We start from the raw sequence: 22500 nt of genomic DNA on the forward strand, positions 1-22500 counted from the left end.
AATCAGTGACTGTGAGGATAACTCAGACGAGTCTCTTTGTCAGAGTAAGTATATGCAGTGGATTACACTCATCTTTTTGTTTGTCTTCTTTTGTTATTGTTGCTTTTCTAAGGAAACATTCTTCACTTTACAGAGATTACAAGGTCAAAATTTTCATTGCTCAAAACTATGATCTGGCCAATAGCAAAATAATAATAATAATAATGATAATAATAATAATAATATAATAATAATAATAATAATAATAATAATAATAATAATAATAAGACCTACCAAAAACTGAGCAAATATAAAGATCTTGAAATAGAAATCAGCAAAATGTGGAAGCTGAAGACTAAAACAATACCTGTTGTCATAGGTGCCCTGGGAATGATAGCAAAAGGGGCTGATAGCTACCTAACTCAGATACCAGGAAACCCAAAAATGGCAGAAGTTCAAAAGATAGTGCTCATGGGAACTGCTCATATCCTACGCAAAATACTCTCTATGTAATCTCAAGGTTTAAAACAAACATAATTTTCGGCTTAAAAAAAAAAAAACATTTTTTTTTTTAGACATTCATTAGTACAACATCCCCACCCCCCAAATATATGGCACACTAGGCATAACAACAACATGAACTTCCAACCCTGTTGTCTCTTGAGGTCTCTGGGTGAGACTTGGAGCCAACTTGTACAAATATAAAGCAAAAGTCAAACATAGAATAATAATAATAATAATAATAATATTCAGACAAATACATAACAAAAACACCAGGTCTTACAAATATATATATAATATACAGAAAATTGTACTACTAGGCACTGCACACATCCTACACAAAACACTTTCAGTACAGTAACCATAAGAACATCACAGCAAACCACAGTACATACCCGAGGCACACAGGGCTGTGCTCTGTAGTGAAGTGAAAGCATGCTATAAAAATAAAACTGCTGAATAATAATAATAATAATAATAATAATAATAATAATAATGCAGTACCAGGCAGTGGCTCTCATGGCTTCTGATCTTAAGTGATTGGAAGTGTTATCATGGACATTGTTTTGTCTAGGTATAAAAGATGGGCTACAGAAAATATTCTGCTCAATACCACAGATTTGCTTGTCAGTTGTTTGACCATAACCAGTTGAGCATGTCCCTTAGTGGCTGACAATATGTGCATCTCTGATCATGAACAGAAGTAGTGGGGGAGCATCATAGCGGTGTGTTGAAAAGAATTCTTGGAGGTTTGGATAATTTACCTTTGAAAACATGGGTGTTTCGTTCAACATCCTTAAACAATCCTTATTCAAGGACCTTTTGAGCGGGATGGGCTACTCGGCCAGAAGACAATTCTAACTGGGCCCCACCTGCAAGGTCATGCACTGTTTATCTTGATATGAGTTCACCATGTTGTGCACATATGGTTGTGATGAATGTGCGTAGTGTACCCTTATCAGACAGGTAGTCATGATGGGTATACTGGGCTTCATATATTTTATCCCAGTGTCACTTTCATGGCTTGCACTGCTTTCTCACTCAATAATAATAATAATAATAATAATAATAATAATAATAATAATAATAATAATAATGGTTTCAAATGTTACCACAAGGGCAGCAATTTTGGGGGAGAGTTTAAGTCAATTACATTGACCCCAGTGTTCGAATTGGTACTTATTTTATCAATCTCAAAAGGATAAAAGATAAAGTCAACCTTGGCAGAATTTGAACTCAGAATGTAAAGATGGACAAACAACTGCTAATCATTTTACCTGGCATGCTAACGATTTTGTCAGCCCTATAGATTTCAGATATTGTCCCAATAGATTTCAGATACTGTCCCAATAGATTTCAGATTCTATCCCTATAGATTTCAAATTCTATCCCTATAGATTTCAGATACGGTCCCAATAGATTTCAGATTCTATCCCTATAGATTTCAGATTCTGTCCCCATGGATGTGAGATTCTGTCCCTATAGGTTAATCTGCAGAGATAACATTTATGGAATGCATCCAACCCCTGAATGATCTTGACAGTCATTTTCCAAGTTGTTCATACATAGATTTCTGATTGGTAGTACAATGCTCTGGAACAGCAGAATTTTCATAAAATTGCTAATCAAAGTGCAAAATCAGATTATGTCCATTCCTTTGAACATTGTTGCTGCATGTCTGATTCTGAAGTTAGTCTAATATTTTTCTTTCTGAGTAAGATACATCCTTCCAAATTTGACAACACTTCTCTAAATGTAGCATAGATATTTATTACATCTTTATATTATCTTTTTCAGCTTGCCGACCTGATATGTGTCAAAAAGGAGGGCCATGCCAGGTGAAAGATGGTATACCACAGTGCAGGTGAGACTTGTTCAGAAATAATAATAACAATAAAAAAAATAATAGTAATAATAATAATAACAACAACAACAACAACAGCAATAATAACAATAATAATAACAATAATAATAATAATAATAATAATAATAATAATAATAATAATAATAATAATAATAGACATGACAGAGTTGGAACCTACATACATTGGAAGCTATGCCAACATTATGGAATAACAACAGAAAAAAGATGGTATAGGCACACACCAGAAAAGGTCACAGAAAACGAGAAAGCAACCATACTCTGGGATATGCCAATACACACAGATAGAGAAATTAAGGCCAACACACCAGATATAGTTGTCAGAGATCATGAAGAAAAAAATGCTTTCTAATTGATGTATCAATACCAGCAGATGACAACGTGTCTCTAAAAGAAATGGAGAAACTCTCAAACTACAAAGACCTGGAAATAGAGGTAACTAGAATGTGGAACCTGAAAACAGAAACAATTCCTATCATAGTAGGTGCATTAGGCATGATAAAAAAATATTCAGACAAATACATAACAAAAACACCAGGACTTACAAACACATATCACATACAGAAAATTGCACTACTAGGCACTGCACACATCCTACGCAGAACACTTTCCATACAATAACCATCAGAGCATCACAACAAATCACAGCACATACCCAAGGCACCACAGAGCTGCGCTCAGTAGTGAAGTGAAAGCACGCTATAAAAATAAAACTACTGAATAATAATAATAATAATAATAATAATAATGATAATAACTGCCACTTCTTTAAGATTTTTATGTTTGCATAACCATGGAAAAATTCATTGTCTATTTCTATGAGTTTGCAGGAGTTTATTTATCTTCTTCTTCTGCAAGTTTTGTTCATTATTTTTGAAATTTTCAGACATAAGATGATGGAGCACCAAGTAGAAAAACCTGACGGCAGGTCGGCAGAAACGTTAGCACGCCAGGCGAAATGCTTAGCGGTATTTCATCTGTCGCTACGTTCTGAGATCAAATTTTGCCAAGGTCGACTTTGCCTTTCATCCTTTCGGGATCGATTAAATAAGTACCAGTTATGCACTGGGGTTGATATAATCGACTTAATCCCTTCGTCTGTCTCTGTTTGTCCCCTCTATGTTTAGCCCCCTGGGGGCAATAAAGAAATAAGAAATGTTAGCAGGCCGAGCAAAATGCTTAGCGGTATTTCATCTGTCGCTATGTTCTGAGTTCAAATTCCACCGAGGTCAACTTAGCCTTTCATCCTTTCGGGGTCGATTAAATAAGTACCAGTTATGCACTGGGGTTGATATAATCGACTTAATCCCTTCGTCTGTCTCTGTTTGTCCCCTCTATATTTAGCCCCCTGGGGGCAATAAAGAAATAAGAAATGTTAGCAGGCCAAGCGAAATACTTAGCGGTATTTTGTCTGTCGCTACGTTCTGAGTTCAAATTTCACAGAGGTTGTCTTTGCCTTTCATCCTTTCAGGGTTGATTAAATAAGTACCAGTTACTGGGGGGGGGTCAATGTAATCAACTTAATCCCTTTGTCTGTCCTTGTTTGTCCCCTCTATGTTTAGCCCCTTGTGGGTAGTAAAGAAATAAGAAATAAGTAAAAAAAAAGACAAACAAATTCATCTCTTTATTTAATAGATAAATAAATTAATTGCTATTGTTTATTTTTGATGAAGCAGACTTTATTTGGCATTGAGTTTTGCTTGATTTATTTCAGTTGTGGAAACCTCACTGTGCAGACCAACTTTAGATGTCTCATACCGAAATTTGAAAGAATTACATCACATCCTTCACACAAGAGTAAGGAAATTCTTTCTAGATTATTTGTATACATCTTTCTCTTTCCTATTCCTTTAGATATCATGTGCAATGGCTTGCTACAAGCCTTCATTTTATTTATAGTGCAACTGTTGTAAGTAACCTCCGGACTAACTCTCTAGGAAACAAGGAAGGTAACATTGTATATTTTATTAGATCCAAATTAAATAGGGATGTAACTGTTTGTATTTTTAATTATTCAAAAATGTAAGGGAGAATATATCTTATAAATATTAGACAATGAGGGTCCACATAAGGTTTTTGGGGATCCACACAGCAAAATAGTAATTTGGGGATCCACAATAATATTTTAGGGACCTCTGAAAAAATTTTGCTTTCGATGTAAAAAAGGAAAATGGGAGTTTGACATTGAACACACCTTTTATTCTTGTCTTGTGGGTGTTCTTAGTTTTAGTTCCTCCTATACAATTGGCCTGGAAGTCTTGGGTCTTCCCACACAGATGGCCTGTGCATTGGGCAGCAAGACATCTCCATTAATGAAAGTTTTGAGCATAGTTGCCCACATCTTCCCATATGATGCTTTTTTTTTTTTTTCTTCAGCCATATATCGAAAAAGCCAGCTTCTATATATGGCTGAAGTGGGAAGACCAAAAATGGCTTGAAAGTCATAACATGCCGGTGGGAAATAACATCACTAGGTGAGACAAGCTGACACTGAATCAGCTTCGCTGACTGACAGGTGACGGTCGTTTAGAGAATGCGCGGACTAAAACTACGTGCCTTCACTAGTCAGTTAAGGTGAGACAGTGTCACATGACAACTTGCTGGGGCTGCCTGCTGGAGCCTTGTGGCAGGTATTTAAAGGGAAAAATTTGACAAGTCAGTCAGTCACCGGCTGACACTCACTGACGATACATTGAAGAGGCCAGGGAACACAAGAAAGAAGATATGCACCCAACACAAGAGTTGAAAACACCTCCAAAAGGGGGGGCCGCCACGTCAAAATGGTAGAGGAGTAGGGGCCAAAACCGGACATGGTTCCTCCTGATGATGTCTTGAGCTAACTGGATCCTATAAAGGAGCTGTTGTGGTAGCTGACCATGAAACACGGTTGTAATTCCTCAGATTTTCTTTGAAGGTGCCATGCCATACCTTCTTGGGCCTCCCTCACTTCATTCATCCCTCTAGTGGTTCCCATTGTCTTAAGTATTTGTTCTTCTGACAGTTGGAAAACATGACTTGCAAGAAACAGCTAAGATCCTTTCCCAAACATCTTACAAAGTTAAACCTATACAAGTTAATGTGTGAAAAACAAAATAGGACTTTTGAAAGTTTTTGAAAATAGAATGTTTATAGGGGTCCACCAGAATAAAATAGTAATTGAAGGGGTCCATAGATAAAAAAAAATGATTGAGAATCCCTGAGTTGGTACAAAAAATATGCAACATTATGTTTAAAAGAAAAAATATGGATATATTTGATAAATACACAAAATAATAATACATAACATTCTCTTGAATTAATTTATCTTCTTTTTATTTTTTGCTTCTCATTTTTAGAAACCTGGGCAATTCCTGTAGGTATCATCTTAGCATTGATCATGGTTGGAGCATTAGTTTTTGGAATATACTTTTTCTGGAAGAGAAGAACACAAAGGCAAGTGGAACTTTTTATAATTTTACATATTTCCAGGCAGTGAGCTGCCAAACTCTTTAGCTCACTAGGCAAAATGTTTAGCGACATTTTATCCATCCTTACGTTCTGAGTTTTTAAATTCCGCTGCGGTTGACTTTGCCTTTCATCCTTCCAGAGTCAATAAAATAAGTACCAGTCAAGTGACGGGGTTCATCATCATCGTTTAATGTCCGCTTTCCATGCTGGCATGGGTTAGACAGTTTGACTGAGGACCGGCAAGCCAGAAGGCTGCACCAGGTTCCAATCTGATCTGGCAAGGTTTCTACAGCTGGATGCCCTTCCTAACTCCAACCACTCTGAGAGTGTAGTGGATGCTTTTTATGTGCCACTGGCACAGGGGTCAGTCATATGGCACAGGGGTCAGTCATATGGCACAGGGGTCAGTCATATGGCACAGGCATCAACAATGCTCGAATGGTACTTTTTACATGCCACCAGCATGGGAGCCAGTCAAGTGGCACTGGCATTAACCACACTCGAATGGTGCTTTTTATGTGCTGATATCAACTTATCCCCTCCCCCAAAATTGCCGGCCTTGAGCCAAAATTTGAAATCAATTTTACATATTTTACAATTTTTTTACATAACTAATCTGCACATCTGATAACTCATGGAAGGTAATTCGATGATTTCCTCTCACAGTTGCATGCACATCTGCGATGTTTTTCTCAGTTCTGCTGGTTGTGGGTCTACCAGAATGTTCGTTGATATTGACATTTTTTTGGCCATCTTGGAAACGTCTGAACCACTTGAACATCTGTGTGTGGCTCATACACTCCTCTCCATACTCTTTCTTCAACTTTGAGTTGGCCTCTATACAGGTATCGCCATGACAACTTTCTCTATCATGGCCAATGCAACAATCACATGCTACACACCTTCCTTCCAAGCACTGCTGAAAACAGCAGAAGTGTGCTAGAACATTAAAACTTAGTGCACATGCACAGCAGGGTTCAAGGTCAATCTGTGCCAAGCAGCTTCACTCTGCATGCTTTAGCTTCGTTACTATGGCGACAGTCAGGATACTTATTGATCAGCTCTCATATAAAACAGGATGCTATCATTTCTAAAGATACATTTAATCGAAAAAATGCATATTTTTTTAGTGTTTGTTTTCTGTATGTTTTATACTTTCAAGCTGATAAATACAAATCACTGCAAAGATATTTAAATATTTCTAATAAATAAACAAAACATTACTTATTTATAAGGAATATTTTTATAAATGCATAAAGGGAAAAACAATTTGTGTTGCTTCACAAAATATTGTGTTGTTTGGGAGGAACAACTGGTCTAATAAACAAAATATTCTAGTATGTAGTTGTTAATTTGGATTCTGAATGGAATTGGTTAATATCTTATTATAAGATTTGTTTTATTTTTAATTACAGAAATTATTCACCAAGTGTATCAGCTGGTATTGACAACCCAATGTATAATTATGATGTAAGTAATAATTTGGAATTTTCTGCAAAACTATAGAAATGTATTCAATTTGCTGGAAACAAACTGCTGTGGTTAAAAATAAAAAATGGTCAGGAATAATTTGGGAACGAATGAATGAATGAATTTTTCATGAAATGTTTTCCTTCTGAATGGGTTTTTGTCACTGCAAATATGGTTACAAACCAAGTTGTGCATTTGTAGCTTTTGCTTAACCTTATCTCAATAATTCATTTGGCATCACATGATGTGGTCTCTTCCAGTATGTAGTTAGATATACATTAAGATCAACAGAATGAGTAATTAATGGAGAGAAAAAATGGCAATAAGAAAATGTTGATTCCATATTGAAAATTGATAAGCAGAGCTGTGTGGTTAAAATGTTCATGAACATATCTTTTATTTGTTTCAGTCATTTGACTATGGCAATACAGGGACACCACCTTGAAGGGTTTTAGTTGGACAAATCAACCCTAAGACATTCATTTTTGAAGCCTAGTACTTAGTTTATTGATCTCATTTGCCAAACTGCCAAGTTACCAGAATGTAAACATATCCCCACCTTGTATCAAGTGATGGTGCAGTTCAAACACAGATACACACACACAGATTTATATATATATATATATATAATATATATATATATATATATATATAATATATATATACAAACAGATGCAGCACAAAGTTTTGTCAGTGAGCAGGTCGTGATCTCAAAGCGATGAAAATATTTTGAGAAATTAAAGTTAAATGTTGAAGTGAATCTAACAGTTTTTGTGTGTTTTTAAATGGCTTATAAACACCTTCCACACTGCAATTGTTTTCGTTCCGGCACACGATCTCAGATCAGGTCACTTGCTATACAAGTACATCTCCGTAATGTACTGAGCTCGAAGCCATCTGGTTGGGAAGCAAGCTTCTTACCACATGTCTACATCTGCACCTATCATTTAATTTAGTAGAAACTATCAGACAGGTAGCTTAATATAGAATAAGCCCTTCGGCATTTAAACAGGCCATATATCTGCCCAAATATTCTACCTGTTTTATATTCAAACTGGTCAGATCCTGCCTCTCACACCTACCTTACAATGTCATTCTAAGAATATACAATCACATCATCAAAATATTGAAGCCATGAGACAATTCATGATTAATTCAAAGCAATTTGGATAAAATAAGCTTAAGATTTGATGGATAATCTGAATGCTAATGAGTTAGACAACAGTATTAAACCTTTAGCATTCAGATTACTGTCAGTATTAATAGGATTAATTAACCATTCAGCATTTTGATTATTTTGTGTAATGTATGTGTTGTAGTGAAAATTGGTACACCCCTTCCCATGTGGCAAGTGGTATGATACAGCCACTATAAAGTCAGACAGTCAGTTATTGTAGAAGTCAGTCAGTAGTAGTAGAGTCATTGTACAAGTTTCTCAGCTGGAGTCTGTGTCAGTTATGTGATATATACAAGTTCGAGTTCAAGTTACCATCAAGGTAGATGTTCCAAAGTCATTGTCCTGTGGAGCTATCAGCAATAGCACAATAGACAAGTCGAAGATAATAAGATAACAAATAGCGCCACAACATATTAGTGACAACAAGAGTATTACAGTGCCAATGATAGCATACAAGTGGGCAAGTATCTACATATAACAGTATGAAATGTAATCTCTCAAGCCCAAGGAGGTCAGTTCTGCAATTTCTTGCTGAACAATCTACACAAAATGACTTGTTCATAGTGACTGAATGTACATGCTGGTCATTAGCTCACTCTCTTTATCAAATTGACATTACCTTTACAGGTGCAAGTTTCTCACTTGCTGCTCCTAAATGAAGCAGAAATGTTCAACCAATGCTGAGAATCTTAATTGAAAACTCAGCTGTGCAATATATACTTTAACTGCCTCACCACTATGTCTTCTCATATATTTTGAAACACCAATTTCACATGGTACCATACATCATACATACATCTCTCTCTCTCTCTCTCTCTCTCCCTCATACGTACACACACACAGACACCTGCACACATTCATTACCTCGAAGTAAAATTTTAACGTATTAACTATCTTGTAATCATTCGTTTTTGGATTTGGTTTGCAAGATTCTTTATATGAGTTCGTGTGTTGAAGCATATTCTGTTGTGTCTGGGGAGAGTCATTTTCTTTTTGTGCCTTATAATGTAACATACTCATCAGTAAAATTTCCACTTTTTTCTTATTTTTATTGTCCTAAAATTTTCGTTGCGTCTTGCAACCTTTCCAATAGTTTTGACTCAATAGTTTTGCAAGACGCAACGAAAAATTTAGGACAATAAAAGTAAGAAAAAAGTGGAAATTTTACCAGTGTATGTGTTAAGGCACAAAAAGAAAATGACTCTCCCCAGACACAACAGAATATCTTGTAATCTGTTAGCAATTATCCAAGTGCTGTGATGTTTGCTGTTAGGGTTTCAATCTCATTCAATGTCACTTTTCTGGTACTTCACATACTTTGTAAAAAAAGAAAAAATTATCTCTTTGTTGCCAAAATAATTATCCTAAACAGAATTTCTTAATCTTGCAATTCTGATTAATAAAATTCTTGATTTTTTTTTCTTTCTTTCAGTTCAAAATGACGGAACTTGAACCACCATCATTCTCAAATACCGCAGCAGTAAGTTAACTGCAAATTTATTCATCATCTTCATCATCATCATCATCGTTTAACGTCCGCTTTCCATGCTGGCATGGGTTGAATGGGTTGACTGAGAACTGGTGAGCCAGATGGCTGTACCAGGCTCCAATCTTGATCTAGCAGAGTTTCTACAGCTGGATGCCCTTCCTAACGCCAACCACTCCGAGAGTGTAGTGGGTGCTTTTATGTGCCACCGGCTCAAGGGCCAGGTAGGTGGTACTCGCAATGGCACTTTTTTATGTGCCACCTGCACAGGAACCAGTCCAGCGGCACTCGAATGTTGTTTTTCACGTGCCACTGGTGCAAGTGCCAGTAAGGTGACGATGGTATTGATCACGCTTGAATGGTGCTTTTTATGTGCCACCAGCAAGGGAGCCACTCAGCAGCCCTGGAAAAGATCACGCTCGGATGGTGCTTTTAATGTTCTTATTTAATCAACCCCAAAAGGATGAAAGACAAAGTCAATCTCGGCGAAATTTGAACTCAGAACTTAACGGCAGACGAAATACCGCTAAGCATTTCATCCCGGCATGCTAACGATTCCGCCAGCTCTACCGCTACATTGTGTGCTCAAATTCCACTAAGGTCAACTTTGCCTTTCATCCTTTTGGAATCAATAAATTAAGTACCAGTCATGTACTGGGATCAATGTAATCAACTATCCCCCTCTCCTCAAATTTCAGGCCTTGTGCTTATAGTAGAAAGATTACTATTATTATTATTATTATTATTATTACTATTATCCAACATTTGATAGTTCTGGGCAAATTTCTAGTCTATCTCCTGCTACATCCCCATGTTGCTGAGGTGCATGCAGCATTGTGTGTCCTTTTTTGTTCTTGGGAATGTGCAAACACTTCCTGGTACTGCATTGCATCAGTTTATTTTGTTGTGGGGTTTAGCTGCAGTCTCTTACTGTATTTAGTGTTTGTTTTGTGTGTTGTGCATGTAATGCAAGTTGTGTTCTTCTGTTGGGTATCCAACCTGTAGTGTACATGTGGAGGTTGTTTATTTTATTGGATATTTACTGTATAAAGTATGTCTTGTGTTAGTGGATTGTCTTATTTGGGTTGTACTATTGAATCAACAGTATCTTGCGTAGGATGTGGGCTGTTACTAGCAGGTCTAATTTCTGGGTCCTGCTCTGAGGGTCCTGCTATAGCTTCTGCATTTTTGTTCATATACTTTTTTCATCATACTCACTACTCCAAATATTCATCGCCCTTTTCAAGCCTAGCCAGGCTCATGGGCCCAGTTTCCCAGTTTCTGTGACGCATGTGTTTCCCCCAGCTGGATGGGACGCTAGTCCATCGCAGACTCCAAATATTACTGGTATTGTTTTCACCTTCATATCTAACATCTTCTTCCAAGATCAGTAAAATGAAGTACTGGGAGCAGTGTGGTTTCGATGCACAGTAATCCTTCGACTAATGCAAGCATTACGTTCCAAAACCTCCCACAGAAATAATTAAAATCTAAGAAAATATAAACACCTATTAACCGCAGAAATCCAGATGTACCGAGGAATCTGGAATATAAATTTACATTCATTAGCCAGAAAAATCCACGATGTACTGAGTGCATAATAAGTGAACTGTGATGTACTGAGTGCATAATAGGTGAACCGTGATGTACTGAATGCATATTAGGTGAACCGTGCTGTACTGAGTGCGTAATAGGTGAACCGTAATGTACTGAGTGCTTAATAGGTGAACCGTGATGTACTGAGTGCATAATAGGTGAACCGTGATGTACTGAGTGCATAATAGGTGAACCGTGATGTACTGAGTGCACAATAGGTGAATCATGATATGGTAAGGGATTATTGTATTCCTTCACAACCATCAAACTCTAGGTTCAATCTCACAGTACAGCATCTTGAGCAAGTGTCTTCTACCAATGTCTAAAGAGACAGAAACTATATGTAAGCGCATTTTTGTATATGTATGTATGTGTGTGTATGTTTATACATACATATATCCGACATTCTGCTCGGTAGCAATGAAACATGTGTAGCCTGGATTTTTATTTGCATACACAGCAACTGTGAACTACAATATCGCATTTTCCCAGCTTATCAAACTTTAATATGGGAAAAATTTACAACATTCTACGTCAGTAAACTTCTATTGTTCCTGACAGTTGTTTTTCGTACCTTCTACGGACTACTTGAAGCTTACCAACTTCCTACACTTTGATCCTTGGATCTTACTTTTACATATTACTATACATACATACATGCATAATGTACACAAACATATACTCTTTACCCTTTTACTTGTTTCAGTCATTTGACTGTGGCCATGCTGGGAAACCGCCTTTAGTCGAGCAAATCGACCCCAGGACTTATTCTTTGTAAGCTTAGTACTTATTCTATCGGCCTCTTTTGCCGAACTGCTAAGTTACAGGGACGTAAACACACCAGCATTGGTTGTCAAGCAATGTTGGTGGGACAAACACAGACACACAAGCATATACACACACATACATATATATATATATATATATATATACATATACATATGACGGGCTTCTTTCAGTTTCCGTCTACCAAATTCACTCACAAGGCTTTGGTCAGCCCGAGGCTATAGTAGAAGACACTTGCCCAAGGTGCCATGCAGTGGGACTGAACCTGGAACCATGTGGCTGGTAAGCAAGCTACTTACCACACAGCCACTACTTACGCCTATATGTACAAATTACAAACTACAAATATATTATCTGAAGCCTATGAATTATTTCAAATTGTAAAGGTAATTTATGGACACCCTGTATAATTGTAAACCTTCGAAACTATAAATATACTATCAAGCATGATTTTATCGGACTATATGCAAACGTGCACAGCCGTATGGCTTTTTGCTGACAGGTGAAAATATTGATGTTTCATCCAATTTCATCTTCTAGCCAAATGAAATCATCCCCTCTGGAGCATGTTTGTAGGTTTGAAAGGTTAATAAACATTAATTTGCAATCAACTAAATCATGGAACTTTTTCATTTTGTAGCATGGAGATTCTACAGCCATTGAGAACCCATTATACTCAGATTTGAAGTAGAACAGAGGATCAGCATTTGTGAAAAGCACAGTACTATCAATCAAAAACACTGTGATCATTAATGAGAAACAAAAACCATTATTTTATCTATCTATATATATATATATGTATGTATATTTCTAAAAGCATTGTATAAAATTACGTAAAAATAAAGATACATTTTAAGAAAACTAATTGTGTTAAAAGTTTTTTGCCTTTCGTTTTTGGATTTGGTTTGCAAGATTCTTTATATGAGTTCGTGTGTTGAAACATATTCTGTTGTGTCTGGGGAGAGTCATTTTCTTTTTGTGCCCTATGATTTAACACACTCACCAGTATAAATATATATATATATATATATAATATATATATATATATATAAATATATATATATATATGTGTGTGTGTGTGTGTATATATATATATATATTTTTTTTTTCTCTTTAGTTTCAGCTCAGAGCTGCGGCCATGCTGATGCACCGTCGTTTTGCTACACTATTATCACTAAGAGCCTCCTCTAGTATGTGGCACTTGGTATATATTTTTATATATATATATATATATATATATATAAATGAATATATATAAGGATTTTTTTTTCTGTTAGTTTCAGCTCGGAGCTGTGGCCATGCTGATGCACCGCCGTTTTGTGCTACACTGTTATTACTATGAGCCTCCTCTAATATGTGGCACTTGGTGAAGAATGGAGTTTGACATAGCTACCCACATTTGCACCTCTTGCCGTGAGGTCAGTTCATCTGGGACTCTCGACAGGAAGAGGTCCAGCTTTGATTTAAAAACCGCTACATCTACTTTGTGCAAGATCCTCGGACTCTTTGGGAGAATATTAAAAAGCTGTGGAACCTTGAAACCCAGGCTGTTGCAGTAACTGGTCCTGAAGCATGATGGCATTGCTGGGATCTTTGGCACAATGCAGTGTCATCCCGTTCTAGCGTTGGTGTAGCTTACAATGCCAAAATTTGGCACAATTCCTACCAGGATCTTCCAGATATATATTACTGCATACCTCTTTTATCTTCTCTCCAGGGAGTAGAGTCTTAGCTGTTTCAACCTTTCCCAGTAGCTGAGCTGTTGCAAAGAGACGATCTTCTTTGTGAATCTTCTCTGGATTGCTTCAAGGTCCGCTGTTAATTTCACACTGGTGGGTGACCATAGCTGTGAGCAGTAATCCAGGCGGCTGAGGACAAATGTCTGCCAGAGGACCATCATAGTTTCCTTATCTCTGGTTCTGAATGTTCATAGGATCCATCCAGCCAATCGTCTGCACTTTGTCGCCATCATGGTAATGTGCACTTGGAAAGAGGTATCATCATTCATGTTGATACGCAGGTCCCTCACAGACTTAGGCTCTGGGATTGAAATTCCCTGTGGACTGGTGGACCCTGTAAGTTTAATATTCAGTTTTGGATGCTGATAGTACAGGGTCTGGAATTTTTCAGCATTAAACTGCATATTATTATCCTCAGCCCATCTGTATATATATAATATATATAAGGATATATATATATACATACATATATATAAATATATATCTAAATATCTATATATAAATATAAATATATATATATATATATATATATATATAAATATATATATATAAAAATATATATATAAATATATATATATATAAAATATATATATAAATATATATATATATATAAAAATAATATATAAATATATACATATATAAATATATATATAAACAGTTGCCATGATAGATCGGTAGCCACTACACACATTTTTTTTCTCTCCTTGTTTTTTTCTGTGTCCCTTTCTGTAGAAGAGCGTAGGCTCGAAACGTAAAAGACTTTTTCAATTCCTGAGCGTTATACTAATACATCAGTTTGTTTTGTACGCCACATGTCTTCGTCTTTTGTTTTTTTCGTGAACTCTCCCTATATATATATATATAAACATATATATATATAAACACACATATATACATATATATGTATATATATAAATATATATATATTTGTGTGTCTGTGTTTGTGCCCCACCATCGCTTGACAACCGATGTTGGTGTGTAAATTATCAGTTCAGTAAAAGAGACTGATAGAATAAGTACTAGGCTTACAAAGAATAAGTCTTGGGGTCGATTTGTTTGACTAAAGGCAGCGCTCCAGCATGGCCATAGTCAAATGACTAAAACAAATCAATGAATAGTATTACTTTGGCAATACATATACTACAACTGGTATGCAAGAAAAGATCAGCATGGCCCCTGTGCAAGGATGACAAGCAAATTTGTGAAGCATTCTATATTTATAAAATCAAGGTGGTGCCCCAGCATGGCCACAATTTAATGACTGAAACAGGTAAAAGATAAATGATAGACACAGGCATGGTTATATGGTAAGAAGTTTGCTTCCCAACCACATGATTCCAGGTTCAGTCTCACTGCATGACAACTTCGACAAGTGTCTTAATACCACAGCCTTAGGCCAACCAAAGCCTTGTGAGTGTATTTAGCAGATGGAAACTGAAAGAATCCCATCGTATACGTGTGTGTGTTTGTTTGTCCCCCTTTTATCTCTGTCTGGTGTGTTTACATCCTCGTAACTTAGCAGTTTGGCAAAAGACACCAAAAGAATAAATACGGGGTTGATTCATTTTGCTAAAAAAGAACTTCAAGGCAGTGCTCAAGCATGGCCACGATCTTATGATGGAAACAAGAAAAAGATAAAAGATCAATAAAGAAGACAAAAAAATAATCAGTCAACAAAATATAAAAAAAAAGTTGTTTTATCTTCAGTGCATCATTCACACTTTATTTTGAAATACAATCCATATTTGTGAGTCCATTCAAGCATACATATTTCTGGTTTAAAAAAAAGGTAAAGCTTTCGCATTTGTAGGATCAAACACCAAAAAAAATATTGCAAGACATTCCATTAATTTTATTCAATTCTATAAATAAGCCAAAAAAAATTTGGGTAAGATGTACAAAATGTTAGTTAAATAGCACCTCCCAAGAAATTATTCTCTCAAAATATGTGAAATTTAAAAAAAAAAACTTTTCTGAACTAAATAATCAAAATAGACAATTTATACGCAGATTATAGCTATTAATTTAGTGTCAAAGAAAATGTGTGCATTTGTGTTGTCAATTAAATTTTGTTAACAAAAAATAGAGCACAACATTACTGCTATTCTTTTATGAATAACAACGGTGATTTGTATCAATGCTTCTATAGAATACACAAGATGTTTGAGTGTATTGAATTCAGTTCAATTTCATGATGAAAAATGCAAAGTCAGTAGATTCTCAGGCAGACCTTATAAAATATTGAATAATTAAATAAAACATTTAATTTATAATTGTTAGTTTGACAAAATATATTTTGTTTCACCTGAGCCACAGGTAAAACAAAATATATTTTCTCAGACTATTAATTATAGATTAGATATTTTATTCACTCTCGGGATTATTTATTGAGTTCTTTATTCAGGCGTACCTTCTTTTGAACTTGCCGCCACCAGGATTAATCAAACAGTCAATTTAAACATACCATATGAAACAAAGGAGAAGAGATTTTAGAAAGCAATGTGTGAAAAGATTTATATATAAATCCTATAATACCTTGTTTTCTAAATTGGATAAGGAGAAGCTATACGAATATTAGAATGCTCATAACACTTTAAACCTATAAACTTGAATACATGGGAATTAGAAAAACTGAACAGGGTTCAGTGAGGAAGCTTTTGCAATCAAGCCATCTTTGACATCAAGACAACTGGATCAACACCCTGAAGGAGAAAAATGCCCTGCATAGATCCAGGTCCGATCTACCCCAAATGACAAGAGACCACAACTGTTTGCAAAATAGGTCTGCAAATCTTGGATACTTCTGGATTCTGAGATCAAACTACACAGCAAAATATCCAACTAAGAATATTGTGCAACTGAGTTTTGTTGAACCCTTGTTCGTTGAAGCGGTGAAAAAAACCCAAGAACATCAACAACTCATAATGCAGCAGATATTCAAATAAACTGCTTAATGACTTTTAAATACTAATTAAAACTATCAGAACACTTTAAAATTTTAATGAAAATAAACTTTAACCTCAGACCTTTGATATAGCTTAGAATTTAATTTCTTTTAGTCATGATTTTATTTATATACACAGCTAACACTTTCAATATTTTGGTTAAACTATTTATAATCAACATACTATAGATTAACCCGATATACAATGCCAGTAACATCAAGGTCTGTTTAATAATCACAGTGAAAATTGAACCAAGATGGCAGATGAAGAGCTGTACCAAGCATTTTTCTATTTGTCATTGTATTACCATAACTGTTTTTGACTTAATATATATAGCTTGCTATTTCTTTTAACATGTTTAACAGACCAGCTGAACAATGTTTAATAAGTTTTGTCATGGAAATATGTCAACAAGTCATAGAATTTATAAATAATCAGGGTTGTTAAAAACGAGTAATAATGCTTTCTACTAATAGGCACAAGGCCTGAAATTTGGGGGAAGGGGGCCAGTCAATTAGATCGACCCCCAGTACGCAGCTGGTACTTAATTTATTGACACCAAAAGGATGAAAGGCAAAGTCAACCTTGGCGGAATTTGAACTCAGAATGTAAAGACAGACAAAATACTGCTAAGCATTCTGTCCGATGTGCTAATGATTCTGCCAATTCGCTGCCTTCAAAAGAAAAAAAAAAAGAAGGTAAAAAGAATTGTAATAATACATATGGATAGCTGACAGTGTTTGATTGTTATAAAAGGCAGAAAAGGAAAAAAAATTCCAGTGCTTCAATGAGTTTGTTGAAATTGATAAAAATAAAACAAAAAAAAAGACAACTGACAATAACTATCATTTTTTCTCAAAATAATTAAATAACTAAACCATATGTTTCCTGTGAAATGAAAGCTTGTAATAAAATGAGAAGCATAAAATGGATCTATGCTTTAAGTATGAATTTACAATTTAGAGAGAGAAAGTCTTAAGATAAATGAAAGAAAGTTATTAAAATAATCTTCAAACTTATAAAGCAAACAAGTTATAAAAATCATAAAATTACAATTAAAAAAATATGTATGTATATATGTATGTATAAACTTGGTCATACAAACAGAATAAACAGAACTCAAGACATAAGTATATATATATTTTTTTATTATATTTTCAATTGGCAAAATTTACAAAGTGACTTTTGGCCCTTGAGTCTGTATGTAGACCCTGCCAATTAAAAATAGCATGCATGCATACATACACACACATCCACACAGATAGATACATACATACATTACATTATACATACATACATATACCTTTAATTGGTTGAAAAATACAATAAGAAAAATGTGCAGTTTAAGAAGCAGGTACCATTATAGAAATCATTTACAACCTTGAGATATTTAATCATTAAAATTTTTAAAATAGGAAATACAGGAAGAGAATAACATTTTCTATAATGAATAACCATAATCTCTCAAAAAATATCTTTAACCCTTTCGTTACTGTATTTATTTTGAAATGCTCTGTTTCTTTCAATTGTTTTAAATATAACGAAGAATTTAGTAAAATAACTTAGTTATAATTCAGCTAGTGTTAGGAACATAAGGCTTGGTGGAAGATTTTAATTCAAAACTTATGAAAACAAAGACATTTGTACTCAGAGCCAGAGCCGGTTTCAGCCGGGTTGGTAACGAAAGGGTTAAATGTCTTTTTTTTTTTTTTTTTTAGCTCAGTCCCCTAAATCCAAATGTCACACAAAAAAGAGTAAAATAACTAACTAGTATGCTATGAAGGGAAGAAAGTGTATCTAAAATTCAAAGTAGAATGTTCTCGTTAGTACTGAATCACACATCCATACCCAAAAGTACATGCAGAGACCAAGGACATACACATACATATATAGACATTATTCATTTCAGTCTTTAGCTGACTGAAAGCATAAATGTAGAGATCCTTAACATTTATCAGAATTGCTTGTGTGACATGATCCTCAACCGTCTTGGTTCATTCAATTCTAGAAGAAATTAAATAAACATGAACAACAACAGAACAACACAATACATGAGACATTGAAGGGTGGCTCGTTTATTTTAACAATTTATCTTTGCCCTCTGTACTGTATAAATGTACACAAGTAAATAATCATCATTACATCCAGGGTGACGCAGCCATAAAGAGCTGCTGACGTCTTGCATTTGCAAGAATTGTTAGGGTAATAGTCTACAAGGTGCCACTCAGCAGTTGGTGTGAACTGGAGCAATGTGAAATGAAGAGCCTTGCCCAAATACACAATGCACTGCCTGGTCTAGGTATTGAACCCACATCTTTACTAATGGGAGTCTAATAGCCTAACCGTTAGGCCACATGCATTCACACATACACTACACAAGTGGAAAGACAAGAGTTAACTGCTGTTGTATAACAGATAATGTAAATAACATAATTCATTCGCTCATAATTCAAATTTCTAAAGTGCTTAATAATCTTTTAAATTAGAGAAGAGAATAATTATATACATTTTTTTTTAAATTTCAGAATTTATAAATATTATTGAGGTTTGTTTGAATAAAATACTTTGAAATAACCAAATCATCTCTATTTTGTTTTAATCATTTCAGTGAAGATCAGCAATAGAAATGAGAATATGAACTTGATAAGGTTACTATAATCAAACCAAATTGTACACACAAAAAAAAGGGGACTTTATACATAGTCAACAGAGATTTCAAATCAGGAGTATAGTTTGCTAAACACTAACCTAAATACATACATGAGTAAATGAAAGCCTGTAGTTAAGTGACAACAAAATTAAAGCCAAGGCAGTATCCAATTCTAAATGGTGGATTTCTTATAACTTAACTCGTCAGCTCTTAAACTAGCCATATCTGGTCCATAATATTCAATTAGTTTTATGTTTAAACTAGCCAGATTCATCCTCTTACGCCTACCCTACAATATCAGTCTAAAAGTTAATAATCACATCATTGAAATCTCAAAGCTATGAGATAATACAGGATTAATTCAAAACAATGTGAATAAATAAGCATTGCATTTGACACAATAATCTGAATGCTAAAGAGTTAAGATTTAAACTGGCCAGATCCAGCCTCTCACACCTACCCTACAATGTCATTCTAAAAATTAATAGTCACATCATTGAAATCTCAAAGCTATGAGATAATGCAGGATTAATTCAAAATGATGTGAATAGATATAAGTACTACATTTGAAATAGTTTTGGTGTGCTTAACCCTTCAGCATTCAGATTTCTCTGTCAAATGTAATCTTTTTTTTTTTATTCACATTGCTTTGAACTAATCATGCATTGTCTCACAGCTTTCAGATTTCAGTAATGTGATTGTTTATTTTTAGAATGACCTAGTAGGTTAGACGAGAGAGGCCAGATATGGCCAGGTTGAACACAAAATAGGTAGAATATTTGGGCTGGATATGGTTGGTTTAAATGCTAAAGGTTTAAGATTGCTGATGTATCTAGACTATCGTTATGGTTCTAAGACAATCCCTTAGGATTACATTCCAAACATAAATAATTACAAAAATTACTGCCTTGAACTTCAATAGAAAACAAACATGAAAACATATAAAATAAAGCTGTGCTTTGAGATTTCCAATGTTACCAAATAGTCAAATGATTTAACTAAATAGTTTAAATGCTTTGAACATTTTTACCTGAACACCAAACATGAATATCTTAAACATCGAATGAGAGAGATCTTGAAAGACAGACATAATGGGAAAATGCTATGAGGAGAAAACCCTAATGTTTTTAAACCTTTAATTAAAGAGTTTTTTTAATTAAAATAATGAAAGAATTGCTGATGACTGGATAATAACATATACTGGGAAGTATATGGAACAGGGACCAATCTCTTGAAGAAAACATTTAGGTTTTGTTTTTTTTGGTGGGAAAGTGGGGGGGTGTTTTAAATATGTTGCCCAAATGTTTCTTGTGATGCATACAGAACATAGAGGAAGCCATCATCATCTTTTTCTCGTTCATAAACCTCCGATATGGGGGTTGTATTGCTGATCATGCTTCTGTCATTGACCAACAAGTAGAAGGCCTGGCCAGGATGCAGCTGGAGTCGAAACCTGAAGAAAAAAGGAGAAATATATTTCAGAAAATCAAAAAAACAAATATAATAACAGAAAAGAATGTATTTGCAAAGAATGTAGGCACAGGAGTGGCTGTGTGGTAAGTAGCTTGCTAACCAACCACATGGTTCTGGGTTCAGTCCCATTGCATGGCATCTTGGGCAAGTGTCTTCTGCTATAGCCCCGGGCCGATAAATGCCTTGTGAGTCGATTTGGTAGACGGAAACTGAAAGAAGCCCTTCGTATATATGTATATATATATATATATGTGTGTGTGTGTTTGTGTGTCTGTGTTTGTCCACCTAGCATTGCTTGACAACCGATGCTGGTGTGTTTACGTCCCCGTCACTTAGTGGTTTGGCAAAAGAGACCGATAGAATAAGTACTGGGTTACAAAGAATAAGTCCCAGGGTCGATTTGCTCGACTAAAGGCGGTGCTCCAGCATGGCCACATTCAAATGACTGAAACAAGTAAAAGAGTAAGAGCAATACGAGGGGAATATTTATATACTCATTTTTATAAATGTGTATATGAATAGCATATAACTATACAATTTATATACTCATATACCAATAGGCGCAGGAGTGGCTGTGTGGTAAGTAGCTTGCTCACCAACCACATGGTTCCGGGTTCAGTCCCACTGCGCGGTACCTTGGGCAAGTGTCTTCTACTATAGCCTCTCGGGCTGACAAAAGCCTTGTGAGTGGATTTGGTAGACGGAAACTGAAAGAAGCCCATCGTATATATGTATATGTATGTGTGTGTTTTTGTCTGTTTGTCCCCCAACATCGCTTGACAACCGATGCTGGTGTGTTTACGTCCCTGTAACTTAGCGGTTCGGCAAAAGGAGACCGATAGAATAAGTACTAGGCTTGCAAAGAATAAGTCTTGGGGTCGATTTGCTCGACTAAAGGCAGTGCTCCAGCATGGCCACAGTCAAATGACTGAAACAAATAAAAGAGTAAAAGAGAGTATATTTGAATAACTACATTATACATGCTTCAAGTGGTTATGTAACAAATTGTTACATAAGCACAACTCTTGTCAGTGAATCACAAATGAAATATATTTCATTTGTATTTGTCTGATGAAGTGGTACTTACATAATAAATTGTTACATGACCTATTGAGTCAAGTACATCAACATCAAAATAAAAATCAAATGGAAATTATAGTTGTGATACCCGTGCCAGTGGCACGTAAAAAGCACCATCCGAACATAGCCGATGCCAGCACCGCGTTGACTGGCTTCTGTGCCGGTGACACGTAAAAAGCACCAACCGATCGTGGGCATTGCCAGCCTACCCTGGCCCCTGTGCCGGTGGCACACAAAAAGCACCCACTACACTCACGGAGTGGTTGGCGTTAGGAAGGGCATCCAGCTG

At 35.4% G+C, this 22500-nt stretch overlaps 2 protein-coding genes and 1 non-coding gene across 5 annotated transcripts in view; 2 read left to right on the forward strand and 1 right to left on the reverse strand.

The window, feature by feature from the left end:
* LOC115213822 (MAM and LDL-receptor class A domain-containing protein 1-like) overlaps positions 1-13185 on the forward strand; it is a 382250-nt gene extending 369065 nt beyond the window's left edge. For all 3 annotated transcript variants that reach the window (XM_036504533.1, XM_029782714.2, XM_036504532.1), the window contains 7 exons: positions 1-44; positions 2278-2344; positions 4077-4159; positions 5698-5794; positions 7225-7279; positions 9889-9936; positions 12965-13185. The exon at positions 1-44 is cut by the window's left edge and continues 70 nt beyond it. In XM_036504533.1, the coding sequence (XP_036360426.1) occupies positions 1-44; positions 2278-2344; positions 4077-4159; positions 5698-5794; positions 7225-7279; positions 9889-9936; positions 12965-13015 (445 nt within the window). In that variant the 3' untranslated portion in view covers positions 13016-13185. The remainder of the gene's footprint in view (positions 45-2277; positions 2345-4076; positions 4160-5697; positions 5795-7224; positions 7280-9888; positions 9937-12964) is intronic.
* A 1995-nt stretch (positions 13186-15180) lies between these two features.
* On the forward strand, positions 15181-15284 carry LOC115214597. The gene has a single exon (XR_003881931.1). It is a non-coding gene; the product is annotated as a U6 spliceosomal RNA (small nuclear RNA).
* A 5271-nt stretch (positions 15285-20555) lies between these two features.
* LOC115214160 (microtubule-associated proteins 1A/1B light chain 3A) overlaps positions 20556-22500 on the reverse strand; it is a 33483-nt gene continuing 31538 nt past the window's right edge. Inside the window, exon 4 of the mRNA XM_029783236.2 lies at positions 20556-21111. Within this exon, the coding sequence (XP_029639096.1) occupies positions 20943-21111 (169 nt within the window). The 3' untranslated portion in view covers positions 20556-20942. The remainder of the gene's footprint in view (positions 21112-22500) is intronic.

This window comes from Octopus sinensis, linkage group LG7, assembly GCF_006345805.1.
Source record: "Octopus sinensis linkage group LG7, ASM634580v1, whole genome shotgun sequence".
Taxonomy (NCBI): Eukaryota; Metazoa; Mollusca; class Cephalopoda; order Octopoda; family Octopodidae; genus Octopus; species Octopus sinensis.